Here is a 15,619-nt window from a genome sequence, read left to right as displayed (position 1 = left end):
ATGTTATTAGTGACAAATCACAATCACATCTCTAGACACTTTATATAGAGCGGAGACCTGACATTGTCCCACCCTGAGCAAGCATTTTTGTGACTGTGCCAAAGAAAAACTCCCCCTTAACTGGAAGAAACATCAGGGAGAACCAGACTCTATAAGGTGGACAGATCATCTGCCTGGACTGTGTCGAGGGGAAAGAGAGAGGAAGAGAGAAAGAAATAGAGAGAGGGAGGGAGGGAGAGAGAGACAGAGAGATACAAGTAATAGCAACAAGAATAATAAGAATACATGGAAATAAAATATATATAACAGACCTTAACAGTTTGTACACTTTGTAGAAGAATCAGATTATTTAACACTGAGGGTGAGCAGTAGACCAAAGAGCACTCTCCATAACATGCACTCATTCATGAGAAAATAAACAATAAAGTATTTTTAACAATTCATTTTAACTCATCACAACCTCATAGAAACCTCAATCAAAGCAATTGTGTAACGCTGTAAAGTAAGTAATCAATATGGAATCAGAATTTGTGATGAAAAGAGCACATATACTAAAACAACCAGTAAGACTCCCTAATCGGGAGATAAGCGACCGTAGGTGGCTTATCTCCACAAATAGGGCAAAAATGTGTTTTTCCAAAATATTCCTGATCCATGTTGATGACATGAGTTTATATCTCATACAAAATTGAAAAAAGAAAAAGGATAATAATCAACTAGTGGTTGTGGGTGCCCGCTGGCCTACTGGTCCAGGCAGGTGCATACCACATAAGGCATTGCCACATAGGCATTGATACCTGACGGCATCACCAGTTTAATTCCCGATTCGGACGATCTTTGCTGCATGTCTCTCCCCATTTCTCCCACCATTTCCTGTCAGTCTACTGTCCTATCGATTAATGGCAAAAAGCCCACGAATCTTTAAATAATAAACTAGTGGTTATTATCACCCTGGTCAATATTTTTAATCACAAATGCAATAGGCATATATTAATTTGTTTTGGTGACATCATGCAGTATAACATCTCATGTCAACACATAGCCTACATAGGTGCAAGCTCACAATTGACATAATAATTCAAGACAAGAACACAATATGTACAGGTATCTATCACGTCTACATAATAGTCTACATTCGATTTTCTGCCACTAATACCTGTTCCTTTGTGCAATATAAAATACAACTACCGGTATATGAATGTACTACAGAGGAAATATGGATTTGCTAAAAAAGTGGACTACTTTATTTCTGATGTCTTTTGTTTTCAGACCATATATGATTGGATTCAATGTTGGAGGGAAAATCAATGTCGAGACCCCAATGAACCTCCTCAAATGTGGTGAAATATTCTTCAGTCTGTATGATATAATTGTAAAAAGGCCCAGACACTCCAAGAGAAGGAAGACAATCAAATGTGTCGCGCAGGTCTGCAGTGCTTTGGCCCTTGTATCAGTCCGTTTGTTTCTAAAACATGCAATAAGGATCTGTAGATATGTGTACAGAATTGTCCCATTGCTTATGACCTGTGTAACAGCAACTGTAAAAAGACCATAAATGTTATTGACGGTTGTGTTTGCACATACCAGACTCAACAAGGACGGGTTGTCACAGTAAATGTGTGTCATCGAAGATCTACAGCGAGGTAAGCGTAACAGAAGGATGAAGAGCACGCCCATCAAAAACAAATTCAGGAGCCATACTATGGTAATTATTTTCATCATGTAGTAATTTGTCATAATAGTGGTATATTTCAATGGCAAACATATGGCAATATATCTATCATAGGCCATAGCAGTCAAAATGAACACAGCACCTACACCATAAATGTGAATGAAAAAAGCTTGGGCCACACAGGCAGAGTAATGCATGGTCTTGGTGTCCAGCAGTATTTCTTTGATGACCTGAGGAAAGAGGGCTGTTGAGCCTATGAGATCATTGATGGGAAGATTCAGCAATAGAAGATACATGGGCTGGTGAAGGCTCTTGTTAAGGACAATGGTCAGGATTAAAACAAGGTTACAGAAAAGTATAACCAAGTAACTTAAAGTTGCAAAAAGAAATGCAGGAATTACACTTTCAGGGGAGAGATTGAAACCTTTCAGTGTCAAAGAAGATGATGTGTTGTAGTAGTCCACCATTATTCCAGCCTAAAATAAATAAATACAATGTATTTAATTACAGTATATTATCACATGTTAACAACAGTTAATACATCACAATTTTAGGAAACAGATGTGGAATGATTGATGCAGATACATATTAAAAGTAAGTTACACAAAGTAGCCTAATCACTGCTGTTTGAGAACCCAAACAGTACATTGTCCATGCGCATAATTATATTCTTGCAAGATGGTCGGAAAAAAAATCTTACCAAATGATTTCCAGAATAAAATAAATTAGATTTCTTCACTTCTCTCCTTCTCTCACTGTCTCCACTTTACATTATCATTTCATTTTACGCTGACATGAAGGTCTGTTCCTAAATGATCATTCATGGAAATACAGTTTTGCACCAAAACTTAAAGCTACTTAAAATTGTACTGCTCCTCCAGCAGCTCTGGGCTTTATAACAGTGCTACAGTAGAGGTTATGCCACCACACAAAGCTCTCTTGGGTCCAATGAGGTTTAGTCAAGAGAATCTAGAGATTGTTGTCTAAAGAACATTCATCAAGAATTTGTCACAAGAGACCATGGTTTGAAAAATATATGTCAGTTAGCCCACTTGCATGCATTTTGAATTATTATGGGGCATAAAAAAGAAAAGAAAAGAAAAACATTTAATGTAATATGTATATTATAGGGATATTTCACTTTCAAATAAATTTGAAAAAACATCACTTCCTAAACAACTCCCTAAAGACTGCATACTGTACTTTTGGAGCAAACATCCTGCTGTAGCCTACTTCTATTTTAAGAAAACTTTGGTCCTCATATTTAAAATGCCTATTTCTTAATCACTGTTGTGTCATAGTGTTGGTATATTATGAGCCTGTTTTTGTTTGTTTGTTTGTTTTTTCTTTCCTCTCCCTTGTGCCTTAGTTGCAACTTGCAGTATATTGTGATTGGCAGATTGTGTGTGTCTGATGCATCCTGGGTGTGTGGTGATTCAACCCATTCTCCAAAGAAAACATAAGAAAAGAAAGTTTAGGAAAAAGAGGAGAATAAATGTGCATGCATATGAAGTTATTCCCAGGGCGCCATACATGAATCTCCCCTGCCTGCTTGGTACCGTCTCTCTTGTCTCTAGCGTATAAAAAATATGCACATAAAAAAGCACATAAAAAATTACTTTATACATTTGAATTGCCCCTGGGGTGGTCCATTGGTGGCAACAGAACAGGCAGCATGATGTTGCAATGTCTGTGCTGGGAAAAACTGGACACCTACTCTTGTGAAATGAAGAATGAACACAAACTGAAAGCATTCTGTGTAAAAAGTGCTAAAAAGGGTATTTATTCAATAAATATAATAGACTATAATTTATTATATTTTATTGTATATTAAAATATGAATCAAAGGTATTGTGGTCATGATTCACCAGGAGCCTGGATGACTTGGTTCCAGGCTTAAAATAAATATTTTCAGAAGTCTCTATTGGAAAAATAGAGATTTGGTAATTTTATCGTCTAACCAGGTGAACATCCCAGACAAGCAGTTTTTAAGTTGCTTGATTCAGTATTTAGATATTTGATATTCATTTTCAGACACACCCCCTTCCTATACAAATCCAATGTAACTTAAAAAAAATTAACCATCTTCTTCTTCTTCTTCTGTCGTATGTCCATAGACCTTCAGCTCTGTTGCAGCAAGCCAGTCCAGTGTATTATTGTCCAAGTCAATTAAGCCACGATCACCATTCGGTGGCCGGATATGGGGCAGCTACTCATCAGATGTTCCACAGTCTGTGATGGATCACCACATTCGCATTGGGCACTGTCTGTGAGCCCCCACTTCTGCATTGCTGCCTCGAAACGTCCCACACCTGTCCTCAGGCGATTGAGTGTTGACCACTCCTTACGAGGGAGGTGCTGGCCCGGAACTTCTGTGGGATCCTCGATGTAGTGGTGAAGCCTGGATGCTTCTGCTGCCTTCCACTGGTCCATCCATCTTGCCTTCACCCAGGAAGCCTTGGAGGTGTGCGCTGGAGTTGTGTGGAGCAGTTCCTGGGCTTGTGGGCAAAGGTGCGCCGGGACTTGACAACCTTGTGGTGGAGGTGGGATTCACTCATCTGTGCCTTCCGAGCAAGGGCCAGTGTGGCTGCTTCTCGTCTGATCTCTGCTGGAGCGATTCCAGCAAGGACAGGCAGTTGGTTTGTTGGAGTGACTCTTAGACATCCGGAGACAGTCCGTTTAGGGCAGTGTTGAGGGCAGCGTCCAGCTTCTTAACATGAGGGCTACGGCTCCAGTCTGGGGCACAGTACTCAGCGGCAGGGAACACCAGAGCCTCGGTGGAGATGGGCAGGGTCTTTGTGGTGAACTGTCCAGGTGTTGTTTAAAGGACATGTTCGGTCAAGCTTCACTCCAAGGTATGTTGGGGAGGACTGGGACTGTAGCCGGGAATTGTCGACCATGATGTTGATGTCACGGGTTGCTTCCCTGTTGTAGAGGTGGAACATTGTTGCTACAGTCTTCTCCACACTGAACTTGAGGCACCAGTCTTTCAAGTATAAAGACAGGATGTTCATGTCCTCAGAGAGGCCCTCCTCTACTGCTTCCCAGGATGGTTTGCTGAGCAAAATGGCCAGGTCGTCTTCATAGCCGTACTTCCTTGATGTTGTTGCAGGTAGGTCATAGATGTAAATGTTAAACAGTATTGGTGCCAGAACTGAGCCCTGCGGGACGCTGTTCTTGAGCTTTCTCGTCCTGCAGCTTTGGCCATTGCTGGTGTGGAGCCGAAAGCTGCGGTTGCTTAGCATCTCCATAATGAAGCTCACCATGTGCTTGTCTGGGATGGTTTCCAGAAGCTTAATATGTAGCCCATGCAACCAGACAGTGTCGTAGGCAGCTGTAAGGTGGAGGAAGACAGCACCAGCCTTCTCTCCGGTCTGGAAGCTGTCTTCTATGTCCTGGCACAGAAGGGTCACATGGTCTGTTGTTGACCTACCACTTCGGAAGCAAGCCTGTTCTTTGGGCAGCTGGGGGTCGATCACTGGGTTGAGGCGTGCCAGGTTGAGGCGTGCCAGGATGAGGCGTTCCAGGAGCTTGAAGGGTACACACAGCAGTGAGATGGGCCGGTATCCCTTCGGGTGATCGTTCGGCTTGTTGGGCAGGGCAAGGCAGGGCAATCACCTTGCCATGGCGCCAGATCTTTGGCAGCTTCAAGTACTGGAGGCATGTGGAGAGGAAGGAATGGAGCCAGTCAGTTGCCTTCTTGCCTTGATGTTTTAGGTACTCAGGGTGGATGCCGTCTATGCCTGGTGCCTTACCAGTCTTCAGACGTTGTGTGGCCAGATCGATTTCTTGTGATGTGAAGTTGATCGATAGGTTGTGATTGCATCCTGGGACCTTCAGCAGCTCATGGACTCTTGCTGATGTTTTTTCTAGTGAAGTCATTGTCTGCATTAGGGAAGCGGCCATTACTCAGCAGGAGCGATGCAATGGAGTGTGTGGTGATGGGGCACTGTGCTGGAGTTGTTGACCTTCCTGTCAGCTTGTTTAGAGTCTGCTACCCCCGTCGGCTTGAGTGTGTGAAGTCGATTGATTCCACAGTCTCAATCCAACGTTGCCTGCGCTTCTCATTTAACCTGCAGAATAGGTCGTCTGCTGCTTTGTCCCTATCCTCAGCTGTTTGTGCTACTGAATGGGCGCGAAGTAGGTGTTCACATTCGTCGTCCCAGCAGGGAACGTAGGCGCACGCCTCAGGGGATGTTGTTCTTGGCGGCAGCCAGCAGCATTTTGCATTATGAGTCGTAGGCATCATTCAGGTTGTTGGGGCACAGGTGTAGTAGACCGGCAGCTGACTTGTTCGTCTAGTGAAGCCTGCCCAGTTAGCTTTCCGGAAGTTCCACCTCTTGAAATCCCTCCCTTGCACAGGCTGGACCAATGATGGAATGGTGTTGAGCGGCGGTCGGTGGTGTGACCGGGGAAACATGTCCAGTATGCGTCTTACAGGGAGGGGCTGGTTGTTATGTGATTTTGCAAATGCCAAGTCTGGATTGGTGGTGCTGTTCCATTGTGCAGAGTAGAATGTCTGAGGCTCCTTTGGGTCGTATAGGAGTGTAGCATCTACAGTCGAGGCCCAGTCTACCAGGAAGTCGCTATCAGCGTTGGAGCTGCTGTAACCCCAGTCTGTATGTTTAGTTTAGTTTAGTTTATTTGATCATCATATTTCATACAGGTCATACATTCATATAATCATTGTTACAGGTGATCAAAAGGAATAGGCTGAAGCTAAAAGCTTGTGAATGCCTATCCTACATGTTCATGAATTAAGACATTGATTAGTTATGTGTTCAGATTATTATTATTATTTTTTTTCAAAACAAAAAAAAGAGAAAGAAAAGAAAAAAGAGAAAGAAAAGAAAGAAGAAAAAAGAAAAGAAAAAATTTAAAAAACTAAAAACAAAATGTATAAGGAAATAGACTTGATACATTCCATAATACTAACAATTCAAGAAACAGAGATATGTTACAAAGTAATAGTAAGAGAAATAATAATATAATTAATAATACTAACAAGTACAAATAGATGATAATGATAATGAGACTATGAACTGCTGTATTTGGCCAGGATATTTAATTTGAGTATTTTTTTAAATTGTGAAATGTTCTTACTGTGTTTGATCTCTTCTGTCAAACTATTCCAAATCTTTACTCCACAAATAGAAATGCACATACTTTTTAGGGTAGTCTGAGCAGATGCTAGTTTAAAATTGAGTTCCCACCTTAGTTCGTAGCCCCCCTCCCTGTCACTAAACATGTTAAGAATGTTAGCTGGAAGCAGTTTATTTCTTGCTTTGAACATCATTTGAGCAGTTTTGAACTCTACTAGGTCAGGAAGTTTCAATGTACAAGACCTCAAAAATAGATTATTAGTGTGTTCATAAAACCCCACTTTATGTACTATTCTTATTGCCCTTTTTTGTAATATAAATAAAGGATGAATATTACTACTGTATGTGTTTCCTCACACTTCCAGGCAGTAGGACAGATAAGGCAGTATGAGCGCATTGTACAGGGTTAACAGAGACGTATAATTAAGTATATCCCTTGTTTTCCCTAAGACACCAATGGCTATTGAAGTCACCAGCGTACACGGCAGGGGCTGGGACATCTAGCAGGGACGATGTCTTCTTCTTGTATTTAATTTTTTTCATTTACAAAACAAAAGTAATTGAAAAAACATCACCTCCAACCCAAACGACTCCCTAAACTTAAGCCTGATTTTATACGACGCTTCCTTTGGAGCAAGATCCTACTGTACTATAATATGCTATATTTTATAGTATATTCAAATATGAATCAAAGGTATTATGGTCATGATTCATTCACCAGGAGCCTGGGTGACTTGGTTCCAGGCTTAAAATAATTTATAGAAATATTTTCAGAAATCTCAATAGGAAAAAAATATGGTTTTCCTATCTGTGGCACCACAAAATGGCCACCACTGCTATGCCCTATTGACCAATGAGGAAATGGTGGAATTTGTTCCTCGACCTAGAGGTAACGTGTGTGTAAAAGTTCGCAGAAATTGCACCCTGCGTTCATGATTTGAGGCATTTTGTTCAAAATGGACCAATCCTGTAAACTTTGGAAGCCAATGTTAGCCAATCAGGATGGAATATGGAAAATCGGACAGATTCATGTCGATCACATGACTGTAGAGAAACTGTCTACCGATTTGTGTGATTTTTGAACAAAATCTGTAGGAGTACTGTCCAAAAATGTGTTTTGAAAAAATCTGCCTCATGGTGGCGACGTGGAGCTAGAACAGGCCCATGTGAAAAATGGGCAGATGTGACTTATAAGGATTGGAATGTCACATCTGCGAAAAGCGGGGGACAGAGGTTCTGAATTGGCATCCAGGGTGTGTACACAGTTTGGCAGTGACTGGGCCAACGGCACCAGAGATTAGATGGTAACAGACGGACGAACACATGCGCGCATAGACGTATCGTGCAGACGGACGCACGCACGCACGGATGGACGGTCAGGGTGCAAAACATATTCTCCCCATGCCTTTGGCCTGGTGGAGACAAAGATGTAAGTAAAATAAGCACATGTTTTGATTAACGCTTTGAAAAAAAGTCTTTGCACGGACTGTCGGGCGGACGGACTGATGGACGGACAGACGGACAGGGTGCAAAACATAGTCTTGGCCATGTCTTTGGCCTGGTGGAGACAAAATAAGAAAAGGTCTGCACAACAGCTTAAAGATATTTTCTGCATACACACAAACACAATGTTTCGACGAATTGTTTGGTTAAAACATCAAGTTTGTGTCCATGCTTGTTGTGGTTAAGGTTAGCATGGTAAAGATGAGGGACTTCCTTTTCTGCCCATACACCAATCATACATTTGCTGCTGACCTTTGAATGGTCTTGCAGTGAAATTACAGCTTTATGTACAGTACATGAACATGAAAATGTAAATGACTTGGTCGAGAACTGTTTGGCAGTTTACAACCGTGCAGCCTGCTGAAGATATAAGCTCAGTTTTACAAATTTCAAGTGAAAATTCCAACCTAAAACCGAGCAAAAAGAATGTCAATTAATTTGTCATTATACAGAATAATTTGCATGTCTTTTGAAGTTTCATATCAAAATGAACTGAATATTATTAGAATACTGAATCTGATACGTATATGGACCAGATCTATCTGCATGTGTTCAAACCACCTTAATAAACAAATAACAAATAATCTGCTGTTTGACTTTCCTTTAATTGTAGGGATTATAAAGGTGTTTTAAACAGTGATATTTATTTAACAGTATATAGCCTATATTAACACATGTCAGTACATTCACCTCAGTAGTAACATGATGTGATCATGCATACTATTAGGTCATTTAAGCATCAATATTGATCGTTTCCCTCATTCATTGTGCTAGTGTCCTTTATATCAGTGCCTATCACCATTTTCTTTATCGTCTACATAAGGTGCCCATCATAATATCTCCTATTTATGGTTATGTACTTACTTATGTTATGTTTATTTGTTGAATGTATTTATTTTTACATGGACTTCACAATCATGAAACATATGCATTGATTACATTGTATATACTGTAGCACAAGGGCTAGTTTCCAATGCCTGTCCACAGGAGGCTTTTCTAAAATAGAATAATACTATTCTGAAACCCAATCAAGAACAAAAAAGTTTTATATAGTAATAATTAACTAACATCACCAAAATCAGACACAATACATTAGCTTGAGAAACAAAAGTAGAAAAAAGTAGACATAATCATTCAAATAACCAGTTGGAAACAGAAACTATTCATATAGCACAGTTGAGATGATTTCAGCAATAGCTTTAGTCCTCTGTTAAACACATCTGTCTCTAGTTTTAGATCCATAGGCAAAGAGTTCCAAAGGTTTGCCGCCTTTACTGAGAAGGCAGACTGTCCAAATGAGTTCTTGCATGAGGGAACAATAAGAGTCACCGTTGGTTGAAGCTTGTGTAGTTACTCTACCAGAGCTCTGACATATTCCAACCAGTCCAGAAAACAAAGGTGAGACATCATTATGTAAACATTTAAAAAACACACAATTTTCAAAAAGGTTGTGTTTTCTTAAAAATACCACAAAGATGCCATCTCATCTGATCCATGATATTTATAGGCTTTTTACATTATGATGTTATTGGTTTTAAGATAGTTTGCTTGTGACCATGATGTAAAGCAGTATTACATTTGAGTAGTATTACAGTTCACATTACATACATTAATCAATAACCTATTTAAATACAGTACTTTTAATTACAACGCTGAATTAAATCACAGTCTTTTCAGTATTATTCCATCACAGCACATTAAAGAAGGGGTTCTAATTCAGCCATGTCTGCTTGCCATCGACATGTTTGGTACATAGCCTTTAAGTGATTTAGAGACAAATAAAATAATCTTAAAATGCATGCAGCATTCTGTATAACTTGTAATTTTGCAATTGCTTTCTTTGGCAGACCAGCTTGATAAATTCATTTTGGTTATATTTGAAGATAGGTGACACAGTATGAAAGCCAATATCCAGGTCTGTGTTTTTGATTGCTGTCAGGTGGACTTCCCTTTATAAATAAAAGTAGATTTCTCTTTTAACATGGTCATCATATTTTGCTTAATTTCTTTTGTTCGTAGTCCATATATAAGAGGATTCACAATAGGAGGGAAAACCAAAACCGACACACCTAAACTCCTTCTCAGGTAAGGGGACACAGCTTCAAAACGATGAGAAATCAGAGTAATCAGAGTGTTTAATTCCAACAATAAGAACACTACCAGATGTGTACCACATGTGTGGATGGCTTTCCCCCTTGCATCTGGCTGGCTATTCTTTATGCAGGTTATCAAAATCTGGATGTACGTGAAAATGATCACTAGCAATGATCCCCCTTGGACCAGTGCTGTTATAAACAACCCATAGTAGTTATTCACCGAAGTGTCTCCGCAGAGGAGTTTCACCAAAGATGGATTATTGCAGTACATATCCACAACATTCCTCCTACAGATCTTTAACCGTGTGACTAGACCAAGCAGCAATAAGATCAAGGTGAAATCTATGAGCCATACGATTACAATAATTCTTACCAAGTTATTTTGAGTCATGACAGAGTTATATCTCAAGGGCCAGCATATAGCAACATACCGATCATATGCCATGGCCGTCAAGAACAGTAGGTTTCCTGTACCGTAAAGATGAAGGAGCAAAGCCTGGATGTAACACGCAGGATAGGAAATAGATCTGTTCTGTAATATGATGCTGAGCACAAGTTGAGGGAAAAAAGCTGTAGCACCCATAATATCACATATAGGCAAGTTGAAGAGCAGGATAAACATCGGCTTATGCAGTGTTCTTTTCATGGCAATAGTTGTTAATAACAGCAAGTTACAAAAGAGAATGAATAAATATGTTAGAGTCCCAAAAATGAATGCTGGATAAACCATTGCAGGAGATAGGTCTAGTGATATCATTGTCAGTAATGTTCCATTAATAAGCGAGGTGTTAGTCACCATGATTATATCATGCTGTTAATCTAAAAGAAAAAAAAAAGTCAATATGTAAGCCCCTGCTTTCAATGAAGAGACTATCTCTGACTAAAACAATATTATCATGAACAAATACAGACCATTATTTTAAAATAGAATGATGTTCACGACAGGTTATCCTACCTATTCCTCCACCGCAGTGGAGACTTGTCATTAGATGTGGAGCACAGGCTCTTTTATTGGGAGGACAACCCATTAGATCACTGTTTCCCAAACAGTGGGCCGGGACCCATTTGTGGGTCGCGGACACATTTTTATGGGTCACGAGTAAACATCCCTTCATTTTTTGTCTCTTACATTTTGTTTTGAATTATAATTGATTATGGAGAAAAAGTCAAAAATAAATCACATAAATTAGAAAACAAATATTTAAGAACTAGTGAAAATAACCAATCTACAAGCTTGCAACGTGGCTCGAAGAGACGCATTGTGAGCTTTTAGATCTGCTATTTTCACTAGTTTGGGTCCCGGGCAAACGTCTAATTTAAATTTGGGGTCTTGAGCTAAAAGGTTTGGGAACAACTGCATTAAATTGCCAAAGAGTGCAGGTCTGTCATACTATATTATTATCCTACAATTTACTTAGTTGGCCGGAGTCCCTCCAGGATAAAGCTTATTCATCAAACTAGAGGTTCCCCGTTTTATAGTAAGATATTATTATGTCGCATGAAACTTGACCAATCATGGAGATTGGCCCATTTATAGTCTGGTTGGCTGAAATGTCATGTGAAGCTCACCAATCCACCAATCCTCAAGCATTTTGGCATATATGCCCGTTTATGCCCATGCATCTGATTGGCTATGGCATAGACGGCCCATCTCGTGGCCCTTATATATGTCTCGATATTATTACGTCACCGTTTTCCCCTTTCTGATTGGCCCACGGGCATAAACACAGACACACAGACACACACACACAGACATATACCAGTAAGACTCCCTAATCAGGAGATAAGCGACAGTCAGGTCGCAGCGTGATATTAGGGCAAAATGTGTAGGAGCAGTGTCCAAAAATGTGTTTGAAAAAATCAGCCTGATGGTGGCGCTATATGGGACAGATCTATGTTGATGAGATGAGTGTAGACATACTGTGTACCGATTAGCGTGATTTTAGGGCAAAATCTGTAGGAGCAGTGTCCAAAAATGTGTTTTAAAAAATCGTCCTGAAGGTGGCGCTAAATGGGACAGATCCATGCTGATGACGTGTGTAGAGCAAGTGTGAACCGATTTGCGTGATTTTAGGGCAAAATTGAGCAATGTCCAAAAATGTGTTTTGCAAGAATCGGCCTCATGGTGGCGCTAGAAGAGGGCCATGTGAGAATTGATGGGCATACACCAGGGCGAACTTTTCTTTGGCCTCTAGGGAGTGCACAAACAAAGTTTTACACAGATTGGCCAGCCACCATGAGGCTGATTTGATCAATTTCAAGTGGCATTTCTTCCTCGCGCTGTGTTCTCGATTTGAGTCATTTTGTTCAAAACGAAGTGGGGAAATCTCGCTTTTTCGAACGCACATCATTTCGACAACGGAGCGTCGGCAGGTATTGCTAATCACCCCACGGAGGTTAGGATTAGGGTTAGGTTTGGTTGTCGAAAAGATGACTTGTAGAAATAGCGACACGCTCCCAAACGGAGCACCATTGCACCATTTTTTAGGGCACAAAGGCCAAATGCCAGGGCAGGAATGGCATCAAATAAAACATGTTTTAGTCAATTGAAAGAATTTGTTAAATTTAAGGGTTTTATTTACAATCTGATCCATGCTCAGCCCTGCACCAATCAAAGTCACTGGATTGGTTTAAAGATGGGGATTCAGGGGAGTTAAGATTTCAGAATATCAACAAAAGACACTGGTGTACTGTCTACATGACAAGAAAGAGACACCAGTGTCTACTGTCTACATATTGACAAGAAAGAGACAGAGGAGAAAGTACAGTCAGTTGGGGCATTAAATGAGTAGTTCACCCCCAAAATGACTTTTTTTCTATTGAATAGAGTCTTAAGTTCAATAATATTTTTTGTTTTTTGTCGCATTCATAAGACAATAATTAGATTTTTGTAAATTTTACCCCCATTGATTCCAGATGGGGACCCAAATACTAAGAAAATATTATTGAACTCAAGTCTCCATGGCATGAAAAAAAGTCATCTTGGGGGTGAACTACTCCTTTAAGGCCACTAGCTGTGGCCTCAGGTCATGCCATTGATTTGAGGGGCACAAGGCCAAACTGAGGGGCAAACGGCGGCCAAGGCCTTCATGGCCTCCATGAAATTCCTGCCCTGACAACAAAGTGGATTCAGCCAATGTAAAAAAGAGTGCCCTGGTTTACTTTATGTTACTGTACATTACCCTTGAGCACTAACGGTAAAGCGTGATGCTAATTCTGCCAATGGGAAGAAAGCGTGATGCTAATTCTGCCAATGGGAAGACATGCATGAAACAAAGACTCTTTTCATTATTTATAGGCAGACTCTGTTCACGTTTGTTTATGTGCTTTTGATTCCTGAATGATTTGCTGCAGCTAGTCCAGTGTTAGGATGGGTTAAATGAAGATAGGAAACATGTGGCATCTAGGCTATCTACGTTATATTTCCTAGCCTCTCTTTTCCAGCCCTCAGTTATTTAGACCTACTGTGTGTGCTTACTGACTCAGCTGGTACAGCATTGATAGGCCTATGGTGTCGAATACTGATCTAGAATACGGCATCATATTTATTTTATGTCCTGTTTCTCAGATTAGGTTAATATGTTTACTTTAAAATAACTTTTTTTGGCACTTTCTAACACACTGAATCTATCTATTTGTGGCAATAAACAGTAAAAATGTCAATGTTTTTTTTTTCTTCATTTTTCTTTCTTTTTTTTCTCCTCCAATTTACAATCGTACAATGGTAACAATTGGCATCATCTTTTCAACTTTCAACACTTCCAACTTATAATAAATTGCTGAATCCTCTAAAAACTTTTAAAACAATTAAGACAGGTGTACCAACAGAAGCAGACTCGTGCCCTGTAAAGGTAGGCTTGGAATTGTTAATCACCGTCCTCGTCAGCACTTGACGAGACAGAATAGCCCCGTCGAGTCTGACGCAGGAGAGTCCTGACACCAATCCTATTCTGAGGTATGAAAAACAACATTAATGTGGGAACCCAATAGGCTGGTGAAGCAACGTATTTATTTTACAGTTTACAAGAATACAGTGTATAAAGAAAATGGTTGATATTGTGTATAACTACAAATATTATTACAAAGAATGTCAGAATAACACGTCTCAGCCATATCTCTCTGTCTGTGTTTGTATTACCATATAGTACATCTACATTGCCATTACGAAGAAGGTACAGTACAATCATTGGTACCCTATGGTGTTAATTCACATTAGAGGTATTGAATATGTTCACATACACACATGCAACATGACATAATAATGTTTTGCTTATTTTGCAAGCCTTTGTGAGCTGGTCATCCAGATGCATTTCGATTAGTATCACAAACAAAGTAATAGTAACTGGAAATTCTTGTAGAAGGCCACTCAACCGAACAACTTGTGGTTAAGGCGCATACCACATAGGCTCTAATACAGCCTAATTGCGTGTTCGATTCCTGTTTCTGATCCAGACGTCCTTTGCTGTGTACCACTTCCAGTCTCTCTCCTTCAGTTTCTTGCCACTCTCCACTGTAGGCCTACTATCAAAATAAAGGCAGAAAAGCCCCCCAATAAAAACATTTAATTTAAGCGACAATATTTCCTATCTTCATCAAAGATGAACAATGACCTGCAAATAGAAGCATCTGATTCTCATCACAATGTTTTAATCTAAGCTAATAAAGTGATCAACCATACTCTCAAACATGAAAATACAGCTTAATTTTTTACAAAAGCATGAACAACACACATTTATAATTTCTATGAATATTACATTTTAAAATCAACCACAGATTATTAAGTGTAAGCAAATCCCCTATTTACCATAAAAATCAAGCCACACCAGCCATGGTAAGCGGGCTTCTCAATTTTTTTCGTATTGTATTGGATAGAGGCTGTGTATACTGGAATTATGAGATTAGCTCAACAGAGCAGGAAAGTAAACTTCAGAGGTTGTTTGAAGGATAAGAATTCTTCATTACTTCCATTACAATGAAATGAAATAAAAAGCCCTTCATTGCCAAATAACACAATGCCACATTGCATTTTCACATACTGTATAGCCCAAAAGATTCTCAGTGATTCTGTTTACATTTCCAAGAATAAATCATTTGGTACTGAGATATTTTGTTTTAAACACATTGTGATTCTTTGTTCTACATGAAAAGCATTACCAAAATAAACAATGGTACAGTACACATATTTGGTGCTATCTATAACATGCTCTAAGATTTAACATGATTAATTTAGAAATGATACAAATGAC

At 39.7% G+C, this 15,619-nt stretch overlaps 2 protein-coding genes across 2 annotated transcripts; both read right to left on the bottom strand.

Moving 5' to 3' along the window:
- Nucleotides 1-1,203: 1,203 nt before the first annotated feature.
- LOC308290068 (olfactory receptor 52B2-like) lies at nt 1,204-2,139 on the bottom strand (the record flags this gene model as incomplete). The annotated part of the gene is made up of 1 exon (XM_080731843.1): nt 1,204-2,139. The coding sequence occupies one exon, from the start codon at nt 2,137-2,139 to the stop codon at nt 1,204-1,206; it is 936 nt and encodes a 311-aa protein (XP_080587969.1).
- Nucleotides 2,140-10,212: 8,073 nt separating this feature from the next.
- LOC308290067 (olfactory receptor 52B2-like) lies at nt 10,213-11,172 on the bottom strand (the record flags this gene model as incomplete). Its single annotated transcript, XM_080731842.1, has 1 exon — nt 10,213-11,172. The coding sequence occupies one exon, from the start codon at nt 11,170-11,172 to the stop codon at nt 10,213-10,215; it is 960 nt and encodes a 319-aa protein (XP_080587968.1).
- Between the last annotated feature and the right edge of the window lie 4,447 nt (nt 11,173-15,619).

This window comes from Nannobrachium achirus (genome assembly GCF_963921795.1).
Source record: "Nannobrachium achirus genome assembly, chromosome: 8".
Classification (NCBI taxonomy): domain Eukaryota; kingdom Metazoa; phylum Chordata; class Actinopteri; order Myctophiformes; family Myctophidae; genus Nannobrachium; species Nannobrachium achirus.
This window is presented reverse-complemented; position numbering and strand designations above follow the sequence as displayed.